General features: G+C 53.3%; 1 protein-coding gene across 1 annotated transcript; it reads left to right on the top strand.

Moving 5' to 3' along the window:
• The first annotated feature begins 657 nt into the window (after nt 1-657).
• Nucleotides 658-27,077, top strand: LOC116667821 (translation initiation factor IF-2-like). Its single transcript, XM_032493865.1, has 8 exons — nt 658-847; nt 5,250-5,375; nt 8,756-8,809; nt 18,170-18,271; nt 18,494-18,669; nt 23,907-24,105; nt 24,202-24,493; nt 26,588-27,077. Exons 1-8 carry the CDS (start codon nt 658-660, stop codon nt 27,075-27,077), a joined length of 1,629 nt encoding a protein of 542 aa, XP_032349756.1.

The raw sequence follows: 27,077 nt of genomic DNA, 5'->3' as shown, positions 1-27,077 counted from the left end.
GGTTGTGTGTATTTCCTTGAGTTCATTTTGGTAATTACACACCGTCAGAATATCCTTCATTCGATTGATTTATTATTTAATAAATTTAAAATGTATTCAATTTTAAAAATATATTCATACATCACTGTCAATAGGATTCTTGAGTAACTTCAAGTTTTCCCTTATTTGTTCTTACGCGCTGTTTTTGACGCTAGTGGTGTTTATCTGTGTTTCTTTCTTTTTTGTTGTTTTTGTCAGTTGAAGTTTATCAGTTTTATTGTTTCTGTTGCAGACAGTAAGTTCTTGAATTACACTTACCAACTCTGCCACTTCTCCATTTTTTACATCTCTTGTTTCCACTTTCATCTTTAGTGTTTAATGATTGTCCTCCTTTCTTGTATCATTGTTTTTCTGTAGATTTTTACATTTTAATTAAAGCAGGTGGTTGCTGGCGGCAGTGGTTATAGCGACCGCCCTGCCTGCGTCCCCGCCCTGGGGAGCCCCTGCCCAGCCTGACCGGGGCTTCGCCGCGGCATCTGCTGGCTGCTGGGCCGATGTTGGGATGCACACAAGGGAGACCTGGAAGGCGCTTCATCCTGGGCTCGCCTACCTTGCCGTACTGGGGAACCTGAGCCCATCCCGTGAAGGAGCCCAGGCTGACCTGCTGGAGCAGCGCTCATGCAGAACCAGTGTGCCCCAGCCAACGGCCTGCCAGCCACGGTGAGCAGTCAGGGCAACGTTAGACCAGCCAGTGTATCCGCCAGGGACACGGACGCCAGGAGAAGCCCAGCAGAGACCAGCCTCACCCAGCCAGCTCTGAGGAAGGACTCAGCCGACCCACAGAGCCCAGCACGACGGTTGTCTGAAGGTACTGAGATTTGGGGTGGTTTCTCATGCACCTAAAGCTAACGAATATAATTGTTCTGTTCATAGTGTCATTTTCTGGTAAGGTAATTCCCAGTTATCAATTTTTCTTTGAGGGTTATCTGGCTGGATGCCTTAAATTTGGGTATATAGTTTTCAGCATAATCTGTAGTTGAAGTCTTCCTTCCTTCCCTCCCTCCTTCTTTCCCTCCTTCCTTCATCCCTTCCTTTCTGCTACGAATGAGTTAAGAGAACATTTATATTCTACCTTTCCTTAGTTTAAAAGCTTGTTCTTACTTTTCAGCACTATGACAGCGTGCTTTGCCAAAGGAAGCTGAATGATTCCTGCCTTTGTAGTGGATTGTTGGCTTCTTCACAGCTTAAGAGTTCATCTGTTTTTATAAACAGTTCAGGAAAAGAGTAGACATTCCCTACAGGATTCATGCTTCAGTGACTGATGTCTCTCCAGCCGCCTCTCCTAGACTGTGTGCTTCACAGGCGCGGGACGCCTGTCGCCTCACCGCCGCCCCGGCGCGTGCACGCTGCCTGGCATATAGGATGAAACAGGAAGTACAGGGGTTAGTTATTCTGTTACCATCGAGCTACTGCCAATTTCTCCATGTGTATCTAATGCCCTTTCTTTCTATATTACCTGTTGGTCATAAGGTCTCCTCTGTCTGTGAGGTTACCTTTCATCTCTATAAAATCATAACTTTGTCTTGTGATGCATTATGCCAAGAACACCCCTTGGTCTGATGTTGATATTGGAACTCCTGTGAATCCATTGCCTGCTCTGTTATTGCCCCTCCGTGGCAGAGGTGGCTAGGTGGCCACCCAATACCCATTCTCCATTCTATCCTTGGTTTAAAAAAAAAAAAACACTTTTACTGGGGGCATCAACATGCCCATCTAAACACTCACATTTCCTCTTAAGTAGGGATGGTGATATGACTAAGTTCTGGCCAATGAGATGTAAGGGGAAGTTGCTGAGTGAAACCTGAGGAAGACATCTTAAGGGATGGCCAGGGAGTGCTACCACACCCCTTACCTGTGCCCTGCTGCCTGGCAGGCAGATGTGGTAGCCAGCGCTTCCTGCAGCCATCTTGGATGCTGAGGTCCTCTGAGGGCAAAGGCTGTGCACCAAGTGACGGAGCAGCAGAAAGAGCAGGACTAGTCTCCGTGGCCTCATGGTGTGGCCACGTGTCCCAGTGCTCTGACGTCTGCACTTACATTACCTGAGAAGACAAGCTCTCACAGGTGTGTGCTGCAGCATCCAGACTTAATTCCAGATCAGCTCTCCCCAGTCAGTGGTCAAGACGCAACCAAGCAGCCTGAACCTCAGACCAGGAATTGGGTAGACTCACCTCGCTGTCTCCCATGCACCCACATCACCCGGCTTCAGCCCACATCTCCCCACTCATTCCATACCATCCCCCTCCCCTTTCTCATGCATTAATTACAAGATTTTTGTAAACTTCTTTCAGAATTTAAAAAAACTGCTTTATACTTAAGTAATTTCAATACTCAAAATAAATCCTGTTGTGCCATAACTTTGCCATCAGTGAACTCCTAATTTGTCTCATCTGTTGGTTAATGGGCGCAGATCTCCAAATGATATCTAAAAAGGCTACACAGGGTGTGTGTGTGTGTCTGTGTGTCTGGGTGTGAGTGATCCCTTGCTTGTGGCCTTCACACCTTAAAAATCAACCAACCTAATTCAATCAACCTTCACTGGAAACCAAGATATTGGATTATAAAGGTTTTCTCTTAAAAATCTTGGCAGAACCCACGGACACTTTCTTTCCTTCTTTCTCTGTAAGCATGGCTAAGTGAGCAGATTACAAAAGGTAGATGCGCAGAGCTCTCTGGACCAGGGCCTTCTGGGCATCACTCCCTCGGGAAGTCCGGATGGAAGATCAGGACACAGGCAAGTCCCTAGCTTCTTAGGACCATCCCAATTCAACCTCGAGCTCACATCCAGGAACTCAGCATCTCAGGATCCAGAGGGGCCCGTGCCATGGCCACAGCAAGGAGGGATTGTTGCTACCCCTGCTGAACACCGTGACTGCCTCCCCTACTCAGCACCACAGGTAAAGGGCTGGTGCTGGATCATCACGTGTGTCCCGCTGACCTTTGGAAAGTGAGAAGCGTGGACCCCTTGGAGCTTGGGGTCTGCCTCCTCCCCTGCGTGGATGTGCTGAACCAACCCCCCCCCCGCCCAGAGACTGCTCCACCGCCAGGCACCACCCAGACTCTGGAGGAGGCCCTCCTGGCTGAGCTTGGGCAGAAATTTCATCTGGGGCCTGTAGTGGGTTAGGTAGTGGCCCTCAAAAGATATGTCAGTGTCTTAACCCCAGGACCCTGTGAGTGTGACTGTACTTGGAGACGTAACCAACAAGGATCTCGGACAAGTGCATCCTGGGTTTAGAGGGGCCCCGAACCCTCAGGGGAGAAAGGCTATGGAGGTTTGAGACACAGGAGAGGAGGCCACGTGAAGACAGAGGCAGAGACTGAGTGATGCTGCCGCAAACCAGGGAACATCTGAAGCCTCCGGAAGGAGGTGGCCTTGCCAGCACCTTGACTTCTGACTTCTGGTCTCCAGACGGTGAGAGAATAAACTTCTGTTGCCTTAGGCTACCATGTGTGTGGTTAGTTGCCACAACAGCCCTAGGACACTAACACAGGGACTTGATTCATTAGCGGCAATTTATTAATAAAACTGAGTTCAAATTGTTCAAAGTTGGGGTGTCGTGGGCTGCCATCTGGTAGTGCTTGTGGGACACTCTCTGTGGATCTGTGAAAGGATGAAACAGAGGGTGCACCTGGGCCAGTCTGACCTTGGAGGTAACGCAAGTGCTGCCCTCCTTCCAGAGGCAGGAGGCAGCAGTGGCATGAAGGTGGGCACTGGATCCAGGCTGCCTGGTGCGAGCCCCGTTCTGTGCAACACACAACCGGGCCAGAGCTTTGGGAAAGCGAATCAGTCTTTCTGAGTCCCAGTTCTGTAGTGTGGGTGCCAGTACTTACCTCATGATTCAAATTATACACATAAGGAGTTCAGAGGATTGTCACATTATTATCACCATAATCATCACCATCACCAAGAGATAAACTGTCACCACCACCACCACCATCACCACTATCACCACGGACACCATCACCACCACAACAACCATCATCGCCATCACCAAGAGATAAACTGTCACCACCACCATCACCACTATCACCATGGGCACCATCACCATCACCACCACATCACCTCATTGTCACCATGAGAGCTAAACTGTCCACCATGTGAAACTCTACCAGAGCCCTGTGCTCCAGGAGAACAGCGATGGTTAAGAAATGCTTACCCACCATCCATATTCCAGGAAACCGCTTGCTACAAAGAATCCACTTGCCCATGTGACTTAGATAAGACCCCTGGATGCCTCTTGCTTACCTCGGACAAGACCAGATGCAGACCCTCAAAGTCCCATTCCGTGCCTCACAAATGACTAGGTGAGTGGCTTGTTCCCACTGATCGGTGGGAACAAGGTGCTTGCTAACTGGCTACAGCAAACTGGAGTTGAGTCCCCTCCCACCCCCAGTCAGCCTGAGCCAGCAGGCAGCTGTCCCTCGTGGCCCCTCCAGAGAGTCAGCTGACCACAAGGAAACACATTCCCTGCTCAGCTGTCCCATCACATGACCCATTCCCCATAGTTGGTTCTTTTTAGCCTCGTTTGCCCCTCCCTATAAAAGGAAATCCCTCTCTGCCTGACCTTCGAGGTGCTGCAGATCTGACCCTGAGAGCATGCTCCCTATTTCGATGGTCCCCCTCCATTATTGCAATGATCCTCACCTACGGAAGCGGTCCCTAAACCTGGACCTGTTTTCTTCGGCGCTGTCCATTTCAGCACTCCTCGTGTGAGGAATGCAGGAGGGTTGGGCCAGAGGTCTTCTGAAAAGCACTTCTGCGTCACAGCTGCTCCGGGCCTGGAGGGATGGCCACTTCCCCTCATTGACCATGGGCTTGGTTTCAAGTCTGAAGGGTTCAGAGCAATGGCCCTGTTAACTTCCCCTCTGTGGGTGAGGCTTGGGCTGGCCAGTTCCCTGGGCCACACCTCAGTGGTCACTGGTAGTGTCCTGGCTGCCTTCACAGAAACATCCAGCTCCTCACCGTCTGGAGGCTAGAAGTCCAACGGCAATGTGTCAGCGGGGCTGGTTCCTTCTGCGTTTTACCTCATCTTAACTAATTGCATCTGTCAAGACCCTATTTCCAAATAAAGTCACATCCTGAAGTCCTAGGGGGTAGGATTTCAACATAGGAATTTGAGGGGGACAAAGTTTGGCCCAGAACAGTCACCACACCTCCCACACGGAAGTCAGGCATCTGCGCCCACCACCCTCTTCTGCGTTTCCAACTCCAGGCGAGCTACCCACTGGGCAGCGGGCTCAGGACTGGCCAGCTCCGTCCCCAGCCGACCTGGCCACCCGCAGTGTGGAGGGCGTGGAGGACAAGCACCAGGCTGCCCTGCCCCAGCTCCCAGACTCCTGTGTGGGGAGGGGTCACCACTCACCCCCCTCCAGCACACACTCCTCCAGGCGGAGCCCTGCCCAGAGCGGGACTGGCTGCAGGAGCTGGAAACCCAGGGCTTCAGCTTTGACCGGGAGCCCCACGGACACACCTCCTAAGGCCCTGGCAGAAGCCGCCCCTCTGAGGGCATTTGGGCCTTGAATGCAGGAGGGGAGGAAGCCGAGGCCACAGGACCCTCGTCCAGGTTGGTGCACCGTCTCTCTTCTACCTGGATATTTACCCCATGGTTTCCTTTATCCTTGTAATTTAAATTTTTCACTGGATGTGTCTTATTTTGAGTTTCGTGTAATAAGCTGTTTCTACCTGATAAATGAGCTGTTTCTTCAAAGGAGAAAACTCATCTTCCATGTCTCCCATTTTTGCTCAGTTCTGTGTCTTCAGAGCTCTTACCGGACACATAAATTACCTGCTTGACGCTCTCTGTACTCTGTCTACTGCTCTGAACGTTGCTCTCATTCCTTCTGCCTCTCCGGTCTTTTCTTCCCCCACCAGGAGCAATTGCGAGCAGCTTCCCAGGGCCAGCTCTTCAGCCTCTGTGTGATGTACCAGGGGGGTTACTGTCACCGCTGTTCATAGATGGAGCAACCTGGGGACAGAGAGGGCAGGTAAACTGCCCAGGTTAATCAGCTTGTCAAGGGGCAGAGTCAGGATCCTCAAAGGAAGCCATCATATTCGCTCAGAAGAAACAGAACTGGGCCTGCCCCCCATCACCACACGTGTCCCATCCTCTCCTGAGCATCACCTCTGGTCCAGCGGGAACGCCATCCCCAGAGATGCAAGCAAACGCCCACGCCCTCTGGGACACCTCCCCGGGGCAGCGGGGCAGGTGTTAGGACAGGCAGGGCCCCCAGAGGGACGGGAGATCACCGGTCTGTCGGGAGCGTGTCTCAGCACATCCGGGGTAATTAACCAGGCCCCAAGTCCCCGGCTCCTCCCGAATGCACATATTCTAAAATGTTCCTCTGAACCCTGAACGCATCAGACAGTGGCAGAAACAAAAACACCACACAAGCGATCGCTTAGAAACACGACCTGTTTTTCCTTCCCCGAGCCAAAGCCTGTCTGCACACTTCCGTGCTTTTACAGCCTTTATTAAGAGAAGCGAGAACTCAGTCTATTTGATTTATAATTGAAAATCATAAACTATAGCGTTCACCTGCTGTTCCCGTGCACTGGTGAAACGATACAAGGCTGTTCCATCGCTCAGCCTGGTAATTGGCATGAGCCGGCATCAGTATGCACCGCGGCGTTCCCAGGGGCCCGCTAACAAGTTGATACAACTGCACAGGCTGGAGAGCAGAAACTTAGTAAAAATATTATTTCGCACTGATTTGTTCTCTGCCTCCCGCTTCGTGAAGAGTCACCAGGACGCACGAGGGCACTTCAGCAGCAGGGGCTGGCGGAGGAGCGGGCCTGGGTCTGGCTGCACACGTGGCCCCCGTCCTTGGCCACGCGCTGACCCCTTGGCCCCAGCCCAGAGCAGACCCAGGTGGTGCCTCAGGCACCACCATTCTCAAGCCTGGAGGGGCTCCGACATGGGCTCCCACAGCCAGAGAAGACACACGCCACCTTCGAGGACCCGCCTCTGGGCCTTGGTGCACCTCCAGCTCCAGCAGGGCTGGTCTTCTGCTGAGCGTGGTCCTGCGTCGTCCAGCTGGTCCTAGGGACACAGAGGTGACTGAGAGGCAGTGGCAGCCTCCCCTCCCCTCAGGGATCCTGGTCGTGCAGGGGAGGCTGGTGGGATGTGTCACAGCAGAGGAAGTAAACAGTCTGGACGAAGAGCGGGGGGTGGGGTCGATCACTTCAGACCACGAGGGAGTCACGACCGTTCCCCGCTGAGCTTAGCAGGGGCCCTCAGAGCTGAGACGCAGGAGGGTCAGGGTGAGCCTCGGGAGCCCTGCCAGGGTTGAAGGGGTGGCAGCAGGGCTGGGCGCTGCCCACACTGTGCACTGCCCATCAAAAACGTCCATTCTTCCTATAGCACTGCAGTAGAAACTTGTACAATTTTTTAATTAATAAAGAGAAGAATGACACCAACATATATAAGGTACACATGTGGATTTTTGTTTCATTATATCATTTTTCTAATTTTTAAAAAAATCAACATGCAGTGAAACTGACTTTGTTGGACTGACAGTCGTATGCGATTTAACACACGTATGGATTCTGTAACCTCCACTGTAATCAGAGTGGAGGGCGGTTTCATCACCCCCAAAACGCCCGCCAGGGCTGCCCCTTTGTGGCCACCCCCCTCCCACCTGCTGGCACCCCCTGACCTGCTCCGGTCCTTCTAGTTTGCTCTTCCGGGAAGATGGCACTCATGAATCCCACGGCGAGACCGCGTCTCTCCCACAGCGTCAAGCTTTGGAGACGCGCCCGGGTTGTACGTGGGTCAATATTCACTCATTTTTTATCACCAAACCATATTTCATTGTATGGATGTAGCACAGTTTGCTTATCCAGCTAAAGGACCAAGGGGCGGTTTCCATTTTTTGATGATTATGAATAAAACCTCTATAAATATCCATGCTGTGCAGAGCTTTCGTTTCTCTATGACAATTACCTGGGAACGCGGTTGCTGGATCATAGATAAGAGTAGGTTTCACTTGATAAGAAGCTGCCAGAGTTTTCCCAGAGGCCGTGAGTACCATTCTGCATTCCCGCCAGCACAGCGTGCGTGAGCCCCAGCGCTGCACACCCTCTCCTGCATTTGGCGGTGTCGGCGCTTGTGATCGCGTGTGGAGGCATCTCCCTGGGGTGCTAATGTGCACTTCCCTAGTGGCGAGTCACGGTGCCGGTCTCCTCCTGGGCTCGTGCACCTCAGTGTCTCTTCCTGGGGGAAGTGTCTGTTCAGATCTGGTGCTCAATTCTCTTCCCCACTGGGTTTGTTTCTAACTGCTGAGTTTTGCAAGCTCCTTATATGTTCTGAGTATTTTATCTGACATGTGATTTGCAAATACCTTCCCCGAGTCTGCAACTTGGGTTTTCATCCTCTGAACAGGGTCTTTCGCAGAACAGAAGTATCTAGTTTTGATGAAATCCTGGGGTTTTTTTCTTCTTAGACCACGTTTTTGGATTTCTTTACATGACAGGTCACAAATATTTACGCTTACCTTCTGAAAAATGTATCCATTTACTTTTGCATTTAGATCTACGACCTTTCTGAGTTTTTGCGAGGTGCCAAGTTTCACTCCAGATTCTAGATTTGCACGTGAGTGTCAAATTGCTCCAGCACCATTCGTTGGAAATGAGTCCTTTCTGCTTTCCATTACGTGTTAGCACGTGTCTGTTAGACGTATTCTGTTGGTTCATTTCTCTGCTTTCTGTTCTGTCCTTTAGGCCCACGAGCCCACCCCTTCGCCACACCTCAGCCTCGAGAGCCACAGCTCTATGGTAAGTCCTAAAACCAGGTAACGGGCCTCCTCCACGTCGATTCTTCTCTTTAAAAATGTTGCTTTGGCTATTCTAATTCCTTTGGTTTTCCATATACATTTTTTAATCCATTTGTCTATGCCTACAGAAAAAGAATCCACTGGGATTTTTGTTGAAACTGCACTAAATCTCTAGGTCCATTTGGAAAGAATTTAAGTCTTAGCTACATTGACTCTTCCCATCCATGAATATGGCGCCTCCCTCCCTTGACTTAGGTCTTATTTGATTCCTTACTTTCATGTTTCGTGGTTCTCAGCGCACTGATCCTGTATCTGTTCCATTAGATTTAAAGCCCAGTGTTTCATATGGTTTGGAAATATTTTAAATGGTAGCGTTTCTATTAACTTTGGTTTCAAAATGGTTTCCAAATTCATTGCTAGTATACAAATACATGATTTAATTTTGTCTGTTGATCTGTTTCCTACGTTGTCACAAAACCCACTTATCCTAGTAACTTTCTTGTTGATTCTTGGGATTTTCTGTGCATGCAGTTGCATCATACACAACGGCTACAACTTTCCTTCTTCCTTCCCAGCATGCATGCCTTTTACTCCTTTTTCTTGCTGTCATGCACGGCCTAGGACTCAGCGTGGTGTTGAACAGGAATGGTGGAAATGTGCATCCTTGCCTTGGTCCTGATCTTAGGAGGAGAACGTTGAGACTTTTCACTGTTAAGTCTGGAGAATGCCCTTCATCAGGTTGAAAAGGTGGCCTACTTTTCCTAGTTTGCTGACAGCTTCTGTTGTGAATGGAGCTGAATTTTGTCAAAAAGTTTTCTGCAGAATTTTATTTGACAAATGGGTTTTTTCTGTTTTTGTTTTTGTTTTTTTTTTTTTGGTCTTTTTCATGCTGGATCATGGTGATTGGTTTTTGAATACTGAACACGTCTTCTGTACCCTTGGACTCCATTTGTTAAGATTTTGCTGTCATTTTTGCACCTCTGTTCATGAAAGCTTGATCTTTTTTTTGGGCTCTCTTTTTTATCAGGGTAGTTTCAACCGCATAAAATGAATTAGGAAGTGGTCCCTCCTCTCTAATTGTCTGGGGGGAAAACCATATTGATACAGCATTACTTCATCTTTAAATATTGGACAGAATTGACCAGCGAAATCGTCTAGGCCCGGGCATTTGTTTTCCTTTGTTCCTTTGGAAGATTTTAAGCTATAAATTCAATTTCTTTGATGGATATGGGACTCCTCAGGTTATCTATTTCTTCTTGAGTGAATTATGGTGGTTTGTGGCTTTGGAGGAATTGATTCATTTCATCAAAGTTGTCAAATGTGTGTGTGTAGAGTTGTTTGTAGTGTTTGCTTATTAACCCTTGAATGTCTGTGGATTGTGTAGTGATGTCCCCTCTTTGTTCAAACTGAAAATGTGTCCCTTTCTTTCTTTCTCTCTCTCTCTCTTTCTCCATTTCTGTTTTTCTCTCTTTCTTCCTTTGCCGGTCTGGCTAGAAGTTTATCCATTTATTGATCTTTTTAGAAAAAACAGGCTTTCATTCCTCTTTTTTTTTTTTTTTTTTTGGTCTGTTTTTGTGCTCTCACCGTATTGTTTTCCACCCCAGCCATCACGACTCCTTTTCTTCTCATCTGGGCTTACTAGGCCCTTCGTTTCTGTAGTCTTAAGGTGGCGACACGTTTTTGATTCTGAGCATTTCTTTCTCACGTAAATACTAAACACCATACATCGCCCTCCGAGCGCCCCTGGCTGCCCCCCACAGACTCTTACTCGTGGTTTATACGCTGTGTTTCCATTTTCGTTCTGTTCAAAGTATTTTTTAATCTCCCATAAGGCTTCCTCTTTGGCCCGTATATTACTTAGAAGTTTTCTGTTCAACTATCAAATATTAAAGATTCACCAGCTATCTTTCTCTTATCCATTTCTGGTTTAATTCCATTTTGTTCAGAGAACATACTTTGCGTGACTTCAATTATTTTAAAATGCATTGGGGTCTGTTTCACGGTTAGAATAGAGTCTATTGGGGGTAACATTCCACGTGCACTTGTAAAGAATCCACAATTCTTCTAATGTGGGTTAGAGTATTACTTAAGTGTCATTCAGACCCAGCTGGCCGACAGGGTCCTCGGTCTCCTAGGTCTTTGCTGACTTTCTGCCTGTTTGTTGCATCGATCGCTGACAAGGGAATGTGTTGAAGTCTACAATACAGTTGTTAACCTGTTCATTTCGCCTTTCAGTTCTATCACTTTTTACTTCATTTACTTTGAAGTTCAGTGTTTTAAGACTGTTGCCTCCTCTTGGTAGATCGGCCCCTTTATGACATGTAATGTCCCTCTTTACCCCTGATCACCTTCTTTGCCCTGAAGTCCGTGTGGCCCAGGTTCCTTTGGATCAGAGAACACATGCTGTCTGTTCACCCATTGTTCTGCTTTCACGTCACCTGTATCCTTATGTTCAAAGCGGGTTTTTGAAAGGGCCCACCACTGTGTCTTTTCTTAATCAATCCTGACCATCTCTAACTTTTAAAAGATACAATTTGTTATTATACTAATGTTTATTTTCTTAGCCATCAGTGTATACAGCGTTATTGAAATTCATTTTAAACACCACAAAATTCACCCACTTGGAGTGTCCAGCTGCTTGACTCTGGTGTATCCACAGAGTCTGTAACCATCCGACAACCTGATTTTGGAGCAGTTTCAACCCCACGCTCAGCAGCGTCTGTCTCCGCTCCCTGGGCCCACCCCAGGAGGCCACTGCTTTACGTTCTGTCTCTGCGGACGTCCCCGTTCTGGACGTTTCACCTACGATACGTGGTTTCTCTGACTGACTTCCCATCTCTCTCTCTTCTAGATGGTATGTTTAGACTATCTGCATTCTGGTTTTCTTCCCTATTTCCCATTTTCGGATTTAATTAATTGAATTTGTTTTAATATTCCCCCTTATTCTGCTTTCTGAGGTTTGGACCATGCCTTTTGCGGGGTTATGTCCGGGCTTGCTGTAGGAGTTACAATGCACGCACTGAACGTCTCACGGTGCGTGTTGACTCTGTGTCTCACCACATCAGGTGGCCTGCATAAGCCCGAGCGTCATGGGAGTGCTTCCCAGTGCCTCTGCGCTGCCTCCCGCAGTGGAATCACGCCCACAAACCTTGAACATCCCATCAGACAGCATTCTAATTTTTGCTTTCGGTGGTCTTATTTTAAAGAACTTCAGAGAACATTCTGTTTACTTGGAAAGTCGTCATTCCCTTATTTCTTCCTTTCTACCTAGTATTTCACATTTCCCTCTGGTGTAATCTCCCTTATTTCTGAAAAAACCTCCTTCGGCATTTCTATGAGAGCAGATCTGCTGGCAGCAAATTCTCCCAGGGTTCCTTCATCTGTCTCTTCTCTTCTTTACCCCGGGTGTAGAATTCTGGGCTGACAGCTCTCTTCTTCCGGTTCTTTTAAAAGGTTGTATCAGTTCCTCCTGGCTGTTCCTCTTTCTTAGGAGAGATCTGCAGTCACTTGGTTCGTTGCTTCCTTAGATGCTGTTCGGTGTCTTTCTCTCAACACCTTTGTTTGGTTTATCTTGTTGTTTGGTCTTTGAATTTGGGTTTGGGGCGGGGTGGTCGTTAGTTTTCAGCAGCTCAGTTATTATGTGTCTGGTCCAGGATTTCTTTGAGTTCACCTTCTTGGAGGTTTTTGACTATGAACGAACGTTTATGTCTTCCCCAAATTTAGGGAGTTTTCAGCCAACATTTTTTTTTCAAATAATTTTTCTGCATCACGTTCTGTTTTTCTCTTTTCCTGAGACTCTGATGGCACGCATGCTGGAGCTTTCTTACTGCCCCAGAGGCCTGGAGGTTCTGTTCACTTTCTCCCAGTGCCTCCTCTCTGGTGTTCAGAACTGGTCTTTTGTTGGCTTGTCTTCCAGTTCACCAGCTCTTTCTTCTGTCATCGCCAATCTGCTAGTGACTCCATCTGTGAAATTTCTATTTCAGGGATTATATGCAGCCCTAAAACTTCCATTTGCTTCTTCTTTATACTTTTTTTTCCTTTGTTGAGAGCTCCATTCTTACCATTTATTTCCAGAGGGTTTGCCCTTACTTCTTAAGCCATGGTTTTTAAAGTACTTTTCTAAGATGCCAGCATCTGTGTCTTCTCAGCTCTGACGTCTGCTGATTGGCTTTCGTCTTGCAAGCTGGCTTTCCCCTTTTCTGTGTGTGCGCCTGTCACTTTGGGGTTGTGGTGATGTTGGACTGGACATTTTGATTGTTATGCTGTGAGGCTCTAGGTCCTGTTCAAATCCTCTGGATCATGCAGGTGTTCGGTGTAGCAGACAGTCAACCTGATTATGTTCAGAACAAAGCTCAGGCACTCCTCCTGAGGGCTGTAGCTTCAATGTCAGCTCAGTTTCAAAGTCTCTGTGGTGCTTTGCAGGTCTGTCCAGCATGTGTGCACTCGGGGGCCAGTGTGGGACGTGGGCAGCAGAGTATCTCATAATTTAGCTCTCAGAATCCAAGGCGTGCTCCTTAACATCAGATCCGTGTGTGCACAGCTTAGAGAAGCCAGGAGCTCGTGCTCCACTTCACAGGACAGCTGTCTTGACTTCCTTTCTCATCATGATTGCCTCACACTTTTTGGTTCTCTGGGGCCCCTTTTGCAGTCCTCAAGCCAAAAGCCTGGGCTGCAATTTTTTTCTGCTTCGCTGTGTATTTTCCTCAACTGCATTTGGGTCTGGACCGAACATTAGGAGAACAGAAGACAAAGCAATAAGAACTCACCTCTTGCTGTTAGGACCACATCTAGGAGGGGGGAAACCCCCTCCCTGTGCCTCTGAGGTGCCCGCCCAGCCCCGTCTTTTCCGCTGCATCCTCTTGGGTTGTGGCAAGACAGAAAGGATAAGAGGGAAAGCAACACAGTGGGTTCCCCTCACTGCCCCTAAGCCTCGGGGGGCTCCTTTTCTGTCCCTCGGGCCGAAGTGCAGGGGTTTTTCCTGAGGCTCTTTCAGACCACACCTGGTCTGTACGTCCACGTTTCGTGCTGCCTTTAACGCCAGGCTGGGAGACACCAATGGGAAGCTCCCCGCCTGTTTGGTACCTGTCTGCTTCCTCGGTCTGCTGGCTGCCACCTCCCTCTCCAAGCCCCACGTAACCTCTGCCCAAGCTTCACATTTGTGCTCAGCAGGATAACAAGACAGGATGCACTTAATATTTCTTGCTCAAAATTGGAACTCAACATTGTGTCTTTAACCTGCTTGACAATCCTGCAGGAAGTGAACGTTACCTCCCGGTTGCAAACAAGGAAGCTGCGGCTCAGAGCATTTACATCATGGACCCAGGATCACACAGCCAGTGACTAGGGCTCAGAGCCAGGTCCGTGTGGCTTCAGATCCTGTGCTTTGTCTCCACAGCGCCCCGACCCTTTGGGGGTCACCATGTAGGGAGGGGATGTGGGGTGTGGAGTGGGTACCCTGGGCCCTGCGCCAGCTCACTCTCCTTGGGACCCCCCTGTGCCAGCTCCTGCCTTTGTGCTCGCTTTCACCACCTGGAAGATGTGGGAGGCTCTTCTAAATGGTCTGTCTTGGGGCCTCGCAGGTCTGGCAGCACATGGTTTTCTCTTGGAACAGGTTACACCAGAGGCAGTTTGCGAACGCTTCTGGTTGCCAGGGGCAACCCGGGTGGACGCCTAGGATGACTCACCTGAGTTACTCTTCCCCTGATAGCCAGGATCCCCTCGCCCAGGCTGTCCTGGGGCCCTGCTGCTGGGAAGGGGTTAACAGGTGGCTTCCTCCTGTTTTAATGTTGACAGAACATACCTGTTTGGTGTTGGGGGAACCCCGTGGTCTCCCCCACCCCCAGGGCTACAAGCTGCCTGGCCCTGCAGCCACACAGACGGTGAGATGCACCCTCGGCCCCCGGGTGGAGCCTAGGAACGAGAGACTACATGGCTGGTGTCTGAGGGGCTAGGAGCGTGGGCTCCGGTTTTGCACAGGACTCCGCGGGTCCTCAGTGCCTGTGGGGGACTCCGCTCCCAGGCGTGAGGTTTGCCTTCATTTTCCAGACAGTGCCCAGGAGGTGGGGTAGAGCCCCAGCCAGCCCCTGCTGATCCCCAGGACTTCTCACCCCTGCCCTTCCCTGGAGCCCTCTGCCCCGAGCGTCAGGCTGGACAAGGCAGGGCCCCGCCCAGCCACAGGCTGCGCCCTGAGGGCTCAGCTGCAAGGCCCGTCCTCCCGTGGGCCAGCTCCTCCGCCCACGCTGACCTCCTTCTAGGGCTCTGCCTTTTATTTATCTAGAGCAAGAAAGTAAACCACCTGGCCAGGGTCCCAAGACCCCAGAGCCCGGGCCGCTGAGAGCCTGTGCCTCCAGCCAGCCTGGGCCTGGCTCCCGCCGGCCGGGCCTCCCCCTTCTCCACCCAGCGCCAGGGGCGCCCAAAGCGAGCGGTTCTGTGCTCGTGAATTGCAAGCAGGCAGGAAGCTGTGTGCGCCACAAATGGGGTTTTTCTGGGTCACAGCTCAGAAGGAATAAAAGATTCTGATGGAGTTACAGAGAGGAGCGGCTGGGTTCCAGGTGCGATAGCAGAGCCGGGGCCAGGCCCGGAGCGCCCTCCTGCCCAGCGGCCAATAAGGAGGCCAGCAGAGGGGGCTGGACAGAGGGTTCAGGGGCTGGCCCGCCCCCACTAAGTGACTGTGTGCCCTTGAGCTGGCCCCCCACCTCTCGGGACCCCACTGCTGTAAATGACCGCGGCTCTGAGCCCCGCGGCTCACTGTATCTCAGGGAGGTCGCACCGAGGGGACCAGCAGCTCTGCACCTATTTGCCTGTCTTCTCAGCAGCCCCCCAGGGCTCCCTGGCACGTGAGTGCTGAGGGACCCCGGCCAGCAGCACTCAGGAAATGCCGGCAGCTCCCACCACTGGGCCGTTTCCCACACGGCAAAACTGAGGCCCAGGTGGGGATGCAGAGGGGCAGTTTAGAGAGGGGCCTGGCGCCCGTGGCAGGGCTGCGCCCGGCAAGGCAGCGGTGCCACGGGGCCACCAAAGAAGCTGCCTAGTGTTTGGTCTTCCCGGCGCTTGTCAGCGTTTAACACAGGGCTGCACCGCTGTGTTCTTTACAGGAGGCACCGCCATCCCCCTTCCCCTACCCCCTTTACATTATAATAGAAAAGTTATTCACCAGACACTTGTTAAAACCAGCAAGACAGGCTCTATTCAAGATCCCTGCCATGGGCCAAGAGATTGAACTCAGCTCCCAGTATAGGGGGTTTAAAACCAAAGCGCAGGGGTAGGCGGTCAGTGGGTGGACAGTCGTGAAGAGGGACCCACTGAGGCACAAGGAAAGGGGACGTCTTGCTTAAGTGGCCCCTCGGGACTCTTGCGGAAGGCGGGCCAAGATGATCGGTTATCCAGGTGGGGGACACTCAGCAAAGGGACCAGCAGGATTCTGCGCTCAAACTGGGCTCAGCCGGCCAAGGCCCAGGCCCAGCTGAGAAGGGCCGGAGGGGCGCAGCTCTCTCTTGGTCCAGAAGCATGTCCCCGTCAGAGGGCACGGCTCACTTCATCCCGTCCCCACAGCACGCAGGGCCCCCCTCGGGCCAGGGCCAAGGACGTTTAGTTTCCTGCCTGCAGCGCTCAGCCGGCTGCCCGCCTCCTCTTGACGTTCTCTGCTGTCTTGTCCTCAGTCACCTGCTCCCCCAGGTCGGTTTACTCCCCCATGAAATGAAGAGCGACATGCTTCTGTGATCCGGTGGGGGGGGGGAATGGGGGGAAGCTCTGTGCTTTGAGCAGATCCACCTAGCTTGGGGTCTGTGCTCAGGGCACCTCCCAGACAGCCTCTCCTCACCGCACCTGCACCCCAGCACCCCCATGCCAGGCCGCCTGGCGTCTCCCACCCTCAGCGTCCCCCACACCCCCTCCTCCCTGCCCCCTCCTCCGATGCACTTGACGTTCGGCAGATGTGCGGTGTGTTCGTGGCTGTCAGTCTCCTCCCTCCAGGACTCACGCTCTGGGAAGGGGGACCTGGGACTCTGTTCCCCCCGCCCCACCGCACACATCCTGGACGAGGTGCCCGGCCAGTGCCTGGTGACGGAGTGGCGGGTGGCGTGGCGGGTGGCGTGCCAGGCTCCACCTGGGTTGGCACTTCGGATGCGCTCTGCCTCGTCCTTCCCTGGCCCTGGACTCAAAGCCAGGGCTGATGACAGGCCCCTGGTGGACGAGGAGCCTGGAGTGGGCCCCCGGGAGGAGAGGGAGGTCCCGGTGTCCATCCCAGGGCAGGGACCGGTCGGAGGAGGCTCCTTGTTGTTGGCTGTGGTGACCTGGCTTGTTTTGATTTGTTGGTGGAAGAGTTTCCGGCATGTTCACGTGGCGGCGGGGGAAAGAGAGGGGCAGGAGAGACTGAAGATACCAAGAGCCTCTGACCTGGATCAGGGTGCAGAGCGGGTGGAGGGCCACCCAGCCAGCAGCCAGGCTCAGACGGCAGGCTCACTGCCCAGCCCTGTGCCCACGCCCTGGCCGCTCCGAGGTCCCCTGGGATGCCCAGGGCCTCGTCCGGTCGCACCTCTGCTCCCACCCCAGGCTCCGGGTGCTGCTGGGGACCAACCCAAGAGGGTGGCACACCTGACAGCCCCTGACCCCCACCCAACGGGCCCCCATGCGGCTCGTCACTCCTCCTGCATCCTTGGTCCACTGTGCTTCTGTGCCAGCAGAGAGGGTAATGATCGCAGCTATAACAGGGACACCAGCTGCCCAAGGACGCTGAGCCGACGCGAGCAGGGACCCATCTCAGCCCCGGGACAGGGAGCTCGGTGGTCAGTGCTCACTAAGCAGGAAGATGTGGCCACCAGGAGGACGCTGCACAGGGCAGGGGGTGGTGCCGAGCCCAGCACCCAGATGACCCGAGGGGAGGGAGCAGGCACAGGCCAGCGTCCCTGGGGGGGATGGGCCGCAGGTCCCCCAGCAGCCTCAGCAGCAGGAGCTGGCCACCCCCAGAGCTGCCCGCCCTCCCCGCTGCACCCCGCCTGTCCCTCTCGGTCCCGCCCCGCTCCCATCCAGCCCTCCCCGACCAGAGAGCAGGACCGGGCCGAGGGTCCCTGGGCCTGCGCCCAGCCCAGTCCTGCCCCGAGCGGGCCCTGAGGGAAGCCTGCGGATGAAACAGCAGATGCAGCTGTGAGAACAGCCATCCTTCGGGGAGCGATAAGGCCGTGCAGCCCATCAGTCAGTGGGAAAGAGACATTCTCACAGATTTATTAAAAAGCATCTTCAGAGTGTAATTGCTAAACACTATTTTGCTGTCATCTGCCTTTTCAAAACGGGGTTATCTACACATATCTGTGTGCGGTCTCACGGGAACCGGCGCTCTGACTGATCCACCCTTTCTTTTATTCAGCCCACAGACGCCTCTCTGAGAGGATGCATCAGCGGAGAGGCAAAGACTCAGAGCAGCTGAAGCTGGTGGGGAAGGTCGGCCCTGAGCGGGCCCTCCTGGACTGTGACACACCCACCCCCTGCACCCAACTCCCCTCACCCACCCCGTCCTGGGGACCGTCCCCTGCCGAGGGGGCCAGCTGGAGGACCAGGGCCTCCTGTTGGTCCCTGGGACCATCAGCCACGCACAGCATCGTTCACCCTCCCCTCCCCCACCCCTGGGCGCGCGTGCCTTCGTTCACGCAGCGGACGTGCCCTGACACTCCCGCCCGTGGCCCCGTTGCAGCGGCGCGGGTGGAAGCGCTAGTGAGGATGGAAGCGGCGACGGAGGAGCCTCAGTCCCGTCAGTCACTCAGCACAAGCTCCCTGCGCCCCTACTGCGTGCGGGACGGGACGGCACCACCGAGGACACACGGCGAGCACAGCAGCCGCCAGCGCTGGCACACGGTGGAGGCGACACAGGTGGGTGCACGGGCGATGCAGGAGGCGGCTGGAAACCGGCGGGCGGGATGGAGGATAAGGGAATGAGAACACAGATGAGAGGAACACCGGAAACTCCCGGCGAGCGAGTCCCCCGGCCACGCCCAGCGGCACGCGCCTGCCACCTGCTCCCCGCTGAGCAGAGGGGAGACCGAGGCCGGGAGCTTACGGATGCGGCCAGGCCTCCCGGCCGGGCGGGGCTGCAGGCCCCGGTGGCGGCCTCTGGGGCAGCGCTGCCCGGCGCAGGCCTCACAGCTCGCCTCGCGCTTAGAGTCGTGTGCACTTTTGCGTTTCATAGCAGCCACATTTCACAAAGTCAAAAGAAACGGGTGAAATTAATTTCAGTAGCAAAGTTCGTTAAACCCAATTGATCCAAAATATTATCATTTCAATGAGGGAGCAATATGAAAAAAAATTATTGAGCTCTTTTTTTTTTTTCAAAAGAAGTGTTTGAAATCCAGAGTGTGTGTGTCCTCAGCACACCTCAACGCCGACCAGCCACGTTCCATGTGCGCCACAGACACACGTGGCTCGTGGCCGCCACATTGGACAGTGAAGAGTGGATCTGGGGAGACAGGCGAGCGGGCATGAGGCTGGCGTGGAAGGATGGTCAGGACGACGTGACGCTCTCCGTGAGTTCTGGATGTTGGGAAAGAGCCAGCTTTAAGAATCTCTATGGGAAGAACTTCACCGGCCAAAGGAACGGAGGAGGCATTGGCCCTAGGCTAGGAATGGTCTGGGTATGTCTGAGGAGCAGGAGAAAGGTCACTGGGTGAGGGCACGCGGGGCCACGGGGAATGTGGCAGAGGAGAAGCGTCAGGAGCCAGGTGGGAGGACGAGGTGAGGACACAGAGGAGGAGCAGGCAAAGGACACGTGGCTGGGCACCCCCGGCACTCAGGAGCCTGCTGGGGAAGCAGCCGGCCAGGAAGGGACACGCTCAGGGACGAGAAGTCGGCCGGCATCGCTGTGTCACAGGAGCCACGTGCAGACTTCATCTCGCAGGCACAGCAGCGGTCCACACTGCCGGCAGGGGCCGCACTCGGGGCGGGGGCTCCGCGGCTATGAGGATGTGGGCGTGGGGAGCGCACTGCAGTCGCCTTCAGCTTTTCCCTGGTTTCGGCTGTCCCAGCTTTCTGGCCTTCAGGGAGGTGGACGCCTTCTGTGGAATGAAAAATTCCCCTCCACACTCAGCCCACACAAATAAGATCAATCCAGTGAGAAAGCTCTGAGGGGCCGGCGTCTCCTGTGGGGCCGTCGTCCGGCCGGAATTACCTTCGTTAGACTGATGGGGAGGAAAGGGAGGTCACACAGCAAGAACCACTGCTCCCGCCCAAGGCCGCCGGGGGGCTCACGGTCGCCTGGCGTGGCCCCCGTTTCTGCCCATTGTGGCACTGAATAAACATGCCGCCTGTTTTCGGTGACCGTACAGACCAGCTCTCCCCTTTTGCTTCTCCAGGGCTGCAGGGTCCACGTCTGCTGGAAGCTTGATGGGAATCTGTTACCTTTCCTGAGATGATTTAAATGCGCAGTTATTCCCAGGGAGCAGCATTCAGCCCCCGTCTGCAAGCGGGGTCTGTGACTCTGCGCAGCCACGGCCTCAGCACTGCCAGGTGTGGCCTCCAGAGCTACCTGTACTCACAACCCCCAGGGGTCGAAGGCGGGCTCCGCCCTTCATCCCCTGTGGTGGGGGACCTCGGCGAGGGACCTCGGAACACGGAGAGAGGGTTTGCGAGGCTCAGCTGTCTTCATTGCAAAGTCCTGCGTGGGCAGCCGTCAGGGAACCCCTGCAAGAAAGACGCACAGGGGGAGATGGTTCGGTAGAAAGTTCTGGAGCAAGAGTTCAGAGGGGCTTGGGGGTCAATGGCCCAGTCTGTCCATGACTCTCTGTGGAGCCTCAGGGGACCGGTCTAGAACCAGGGAGGCCGGGATGGGTAAGGCAGACCAGGTCGCTGGGTCCACGAGCACACATCCTGGTGGGGGGCGTCCAGCTGTATTTGCTCCCACTCTCACCCCTTCACCTTGACTCCCGGGAGTCTAACTCCTCAGCTCTGCAGTGGAAGCAAGGACAGCTCAGATGGCCCTTCCTGAAACCCAGGGCCGCGCCATCGCAGTGAAGTTCTGTGCAAAGTACTCACAGCTGCCACGAGGAGAAAGCAGCCAGCGCCTGCGGACAGAGGAGCGGACACACGAAGTGCGGCGCGTCCACGCGGCGGAGTCTTGTCTGGCCGCAAACAGGGAGGAAATGCTGATACATGGATGGACCTTAAAACCCTTAAAGAGGCATCTGCCTTGTATTAGGTGATAGAATGCATTCACTATAGGACAGGTGCCACACAATTCCACTGTGTGCCGTCCCTTGTGTAGGCAAGTCCGCAGAGACAGAAAGGAGGAGGGTGGTCACCAGGGCTGGGGGAGCGGCAGGGGGAGCTGTCCTTCAGTGGGGACACAGTTTCTGTCTGGACACATGAAGAAGCTCTGGAGACGGAGGGTGGTGATCATTGCACAACAGTGTGAATGTCGTTAATGCCGCTGAATCGTACACTGACAAATGGCTAAACTGGTACATTTTATGTTATGTGTATTTGGCCCCAATAAAAAGAAAATTAAAACATTTTAACTTTTTTTTAAAAAATGAGGCATTATTACTATTTGTGAGACAGTGGTCTGGCCTATGGGTGCAAGAACCCTGTCCGGTCGGTCACCCCCCAACATTTCCGAGGGTCCACGAAGCACCAGGGAGTGTTCCGAGCGCCGGGGACCCAGAGGTGCGCCGCACAGCCAGGGCCGGCGCCCCTGCAGCCTTCGCCCGGTGGGAGGATCACACTACAAGTTAACAAACTCCAGATGCAGTAACTCCAGATCCTGTGAAGGCTTGAGAAGGAGATGTGAAAGGGTGGTGAGCGAACCCCTAAAGAGCTGGGGTGTCTGGTGTGGAGAGTCAGAGGGGTGTGGGGAGGGGCGGCTGGAACGGGAGGCCCCTGGCCGTGGAGGTGGGCGTGGGGCCCTGCGTGGGGGCAGCAGACAGCGCTGGGGCAGGTAGGGGAGGCTGGAAGTTCACCAATTAATGTTCCACCCTCGGGGCTGAAAAAGAATAGGTGAGTCGCGGAAGAAAGAGGAAAGGAAACAATGGAGACAGTGAGCGCTGGTGGATAAATGGAAAGCAGAGTGGGCGAGTGCGCTGGGCGTTATCAGCGTCCTAGCTCTGCAAGAAAAGTGAGGCACCGAAGGGTGATTAGAGGAAAAGGCAGAGGTTCACACGCTGCCGAAGTGAGAGTTATTGAAAATAAATGAACTAAGTGTTCTGCTTTAGAAGCTGAAAAAAAAATTAAATGAACTCAAGAAGATAGAAGAGAGGAAGTAAGGTAATGAGCTCAAATTCATAAACAGGAAGCAAAGGTAAAATAGAAACAGCCCACAAAGCTAAAGCTGCTTCTTCGGAAGTCCTGAGAGTCCCGACAAACCTCCCACCGCGGGGCTGAGAGAGAGAGGGGGGCGCCTCTGGCGGGGCGTCGGCTGGAGCAGCCGCTCTGCAGACCAGGTCACCGAGAGCACAGGCAAGGAAGTCTGTCCCTCGTGGAACAGAAACTGTTCCTCTAGATAGTCTGGGAGAGTTATTCCTCCAGCCTCTTTCTTTCTCTTCAGTAATGCTTTGGCAATTCTAGGTCTTTGATGGTTCCATATAAATTTTGTTATGATTTGTTCTAGTTCTGTGAAATATGTCCTGGGTAATTTGATAGGGATTGCATTAAATCTGTAGATTGCCTTGGAGACATACAAATGATCAAAAGGCACATGAAAAAAATGCTCAATATCACTAATTATCAGAGAAATGCAAATCAAAACTACAATGAGGTATCACCTCACACCAGTCAGAATGGCCATCATTCAAAAATCCACAAATGACAAATGCTGGAGAGGCTGTGGAGAAATGGGAACCCTCCTACACTGCTGGTGGGAATGCAGTTTGGTGCAGCCACTATGGAAAACAGTGTGGAGATTCCTCAAAAGACTAGGAATAGACTTACCATATGACCCAGGAATCCCACTCCTGGGCTTGTATCCAGAAGGAAATCTACTTCAGGATGACACCTGCACCCCAATGTTCATAGCAGCACTATTTACAATAGCCAAAACATGGAAACAGCCTAAATGTCCATCAACAGGTGACTGGATAAAGAAGATGTGGTATATTTATACAATGGAATACTACTCAGCCATAAAAACTGACAACATAATGCCATTTGCAGCAACATGGATGCTCCTGGAGAATGTCATTCTAAGTGAAGTAAGCCAGAAAGAGAAAGAAAAATACCATATGAGATCGCTCATATGTGGAATCTAAAAACAAAAACAAAAACAAACAAACAAACAAAAACAAAGCATAAATACAGGACAGAAATAAACTCATAGACAGAGAATACAGACTTGTGGTTGCCAGGGTGGTGGAGATGGGAAGGGATAGACTGGGATTTCAAAATTGTAGAATAGATAAACAAGATTACACTGTATAGCACAGGGAAATATACACAAAATGTTATGATAACTCACAGAGAAAAAAATGTGACAATGAGTGTGTACATGTCCATGAATGACTGAAAAATTGTGCTGAGCACTGGAATTTGACACAACATTGTAAAGTGATTATAAATCAGTGAAAAATGTTAAAAAAAGAAAAAAAAAAAAGAAAGAAACTGTTCCTCTAGATAAATACACAGCAGGAACTCCACACCTGCTCGCAAGGAGGCACGGGTAAGGGTGATGGTTGGTCATGGAAAAAACAGACCCAAATTAGAAGTTCACCAAAAAGAGGAGGTGTGGCCAAAATGGCAGAGCAGGAATCCCCTGGGCTCCCCAACCCCCACAATTACACCGGAATTACAGCTATTTACAGAGCAGCTCTCTCTGAAAATGACAGGAAGCCGACAGGAAAGATTTTCCGCGACTAAAGATGTGAAGAAGGAGGCACAATGAGACGGGCAGGAGGCGCGGAGATGCTCTGCAGCCAAGGCCACGCCCCCGGGTAGGCGGCCCACCAACAGGAGGGTAGTTAAAACTGCAGAGTTTCCCCAGGGAGCGAGGGGTCGGAGCCGCGCAGCAGCCTCCCCAGCCCGTGTCCTGCACTGAGATGAGCCCCCAGAACGTCTGACTTTGAAGGCCAGCAGGTCCTGCGTTCAGGAGAGCCCGAGAGCAGTAGGAAACACGGACTCGGCTCCTATAGGGTGCTTACGAAATCTCCCACGTTCTGAGTCCCAGTGCAGAAGCAGTCACTGGAAAGGAGCCAGCCCGCTTGCTGGTCTTGGAGAGCCACCTGGAGAGGCTGGAGGCCCCTGGGGCTCTCTCTGGGGACATGGATGCTGACAAAGGCCCACTCTGCCACAAGGACACTGCTGCCGAAAAGCGCCATTCTGGAGTCCTCAGTCTAACCTAGTAGCACCAGGGGCTTACCACCCCCACAGCCAGGACACCCCCAGGCCGTGCAGCCAGCCCCACGAAGACACGACCCCTCCCACCAGTGGCCCGGCATCAGCCTCAGGACCCCCCAGGCCATGCAGCCAGCCACGCCAGGATCCGGCCCACCCACCGGCAGCCCGGCAGCGCAGCAGCCACTGCACAAGGCAGGGCCCGGCAGCCAGCCAGGCCGGGGGCCAGCCCCGGCGACAGCACACCCACAGCAGCCAGCGAGGCCCACGGACCCCGCGTGGGGGCACCCCGAGAGCACAGCACTCCGAAGGCCAGAGGGGAGCGTGCTGCTCCACCCAGCAGGGCGTCTCCCTCAGCAGGGCCACTTCTCCAAGACCCGGAAAGGTAAGCAAGCTACCGAACACACGGAAATAAACACAGAGAAATGGGCAGAGTGAGGAGACAGAGGGGTACGTCCCAAATGAAAGAACAAGACAAAGCCCCAGAAGCGCTGTGAAGTTGCGGCAAGCGATCCGCCAGGTGAACAGCCCCGGTGCTCTCATGAAGATGCTCGCAGACTCAGCCTGGGTGAAGAGCGAGAAGGGTACAAAGAGAAAACACAGAGAAGAACCAAACAGAGCTGAAGATGCAGTAACTTAAACAAAAGCACCCTCAGAGACACCGGCGGTCGGTTAGCTGATACAGACGAGCGGGTCTGAGAACCAGAAGACAGAGCCGTGGAGATCTCCCAAGCTGAGCAGAAAACAAGGATTTTCAGAAAAAAATGAGTGTAGTTTGAGAGACCTCTGGGACAGCGTTAAGAGCACTGACGTTCGCGTTGCAGGGGTCCCAGCAGGAGACGAGAAGGAAGAAGGGACGGACAACTTACTTCCAGAAAAAAATAGCTGAAAACTTCCCACAACAGAGGAAAGAAACTGACACGCAGGTCCGGGAACCACAGCGAGTCCCACACAAGATCAACCCAAAGAGGTCCACACCGAGGCACGCCACAATTAACACGGCAAAAACCGAAGACAAAGAGGGAAAAGTAAGGCAGTAAGAAAAAAGCCGCCAGTGACACGCGAGGGAGCCCCCGTCAGGCGGGCACCTGCCCTTCCAGCTCAGAGTGCAGGCCGGGGGAGGGGGGGGTGTATGCCTTCAGAGTCATCAAAGGAAAACCCACAACCAAGAATCCTCTACCCCTCAGATTTGCAGGAGAGAGAGAGAGTCTGGAGGCCTGTGAAAGCGGAGAGCGCGCGTCGCTGCTGAACTCGCTTTACAAGAGATGCTGGAGGCACGTGTCTAAGCAGGAGAGAAAAGAGCGCGGCTGGAAATCTGAAAATCACGGAAAGGATCATCTCGCTGGTGGAGGCAAATGCGTGGTAAGTGGGGCATCAGGGCTTACAAGGCCAGGAGGGAGGCGAGGGCACAAAAGTGGTGGAAACCGCCGATGGCCACGGTGAGCGGCTTGTGTGTTAAGGGACACACAAGGCAAAATGATGCCAAACGTGACACCCGAGTATCAGCCACGGGCGGAGGCACAGTTAAGACCACGGGTGTTCAGAGCGCGTTGGGTGTGAGAGCTCATCAGCTTCCTGTCCTCGCAGCGCAGGAGCGTAAGGGGGAAGGGGGAAGGGCTGGGGCCGCGGAGCCAGTGACATTCCAAATCAGATGGGACCGTAAACCGACTGCATGACCATCCGGCTCCGGGCTGGACTCTGACCTCCCGCCATTTGCCAGTTAAATATTCGAGTGGTGTATGGAGTGGGGGACAAACACTAGTGACAGACCAGGAGGAAACGTGACAAACGGTTTCCTGACTCAGGACAGGAGCCCGTCCCATGCATAGCATCAAAGAAAAACACCCTAACGGGCAAGACGGAGAAAAATTTACTGTTTCACTCCATAAAGATTAAAAAAATAATAATTTTTTGCAAAAATACTATAAACAACATTTAAAAACAAATGACACACTTTACAAGGTGCAGAGAGCTGAGATGCGCACGGGCGGAGGGCAGAGTGGCCTCGGAGGCAAGGCGGGTCACTGGGGGTGGGGGAGATCCCTGGGGGAGAGGACCAGGGCCGGGACACCCCCTCTCCCCCCGCCCGCCCCAGGCCCCTCTGCGGACTGGCCGCCTCCCCTCCTCAGATTTCCAGCCGCGCTCTTTTCTCTCCTGCTTAGACACGTGCCTCCAGCATCTCTTGTAAAGCGAGTTCAGCAGCGACGCGCGCTCTCCGCTTTCACAGGCCTCCAGACTCTCTCTCTCTCCCTCAAATCTGAGGGGTAGAGGATTCTTGGTTGTGGGTTTTCCTTTGATGACTCTGAAGGTGGCTGATCACTAACACCAGGGGCCTAAGGAAGCGACTCAGGAATGGTGAAATCTCAGAGCAAGTTCCTGGGGCTCACAGCACAGAAAGGTTTCTTTTTTAATGCCCCTACTCCTGTGCTGTGGCCTTTAAGTTCAGAAATAAGTGTGACAGCCCAAGATGTGTTTGTAGAAATACTCCTTCAAGAACCCTAAACTCCCGGCCTGAGCATGAGCATGTGGGTGTTGGTGAGAACCTCAACCCAGCAGCCATTCCTCCTGGAGACATCGCAGAGCAGGCCTCAGAGGCGTCCCACCCACGGAGCTGGGGGCCCGGGCACGCCGCCTCCATCCCTCCAGCGGCTTCGCCCGGCCCGGGGCCTCCGCCAGCCCCGTGGGCAGAGCCGGCCCCGGGCACGGAGGACAGTCCCCGCAGCACAGCGATGCAGAGGGGCGCAGGCAAGACAGCAGGGGCCCCCGCCACGGGGGGCGGGCGACAGGCAGGAGAAGGGGAACGGCACGGTCGCTCGGTGGCCGTGGCAGGACCAGGAGCCCTCAGCTCAGGGGGAGCCCCGGGAGCCGCCCAGAGCGGTGGTCGCAGAGCCCTGAAGCAGCAGGAGGAGGGGGAGGAGCTCCGAGGCAGCGACCAGGAGCCGAGCGCCCCCGGGAAGGGGGAGTCGTGA

Source organism: Camelus ferus, chromosome 12 (genome assembly GCF_009834535.1).
Source record: "Camelus ferus isolate YT-003-E chromosome 12, BCGSAC_Cfer_1.0, whole genome shotgun sequence".
Lineage (NCBI taxonomy): Eukaryota > Metazoa > Chordata > Mammalia > Artiodactyla > Camelidae > Camelus > Camelus ferus.
The sequence above is the reverse complement of the archived record's forward strand: the minus strand, read 5'-3'. Positions and strand labels throughout refer to the sequence as shown.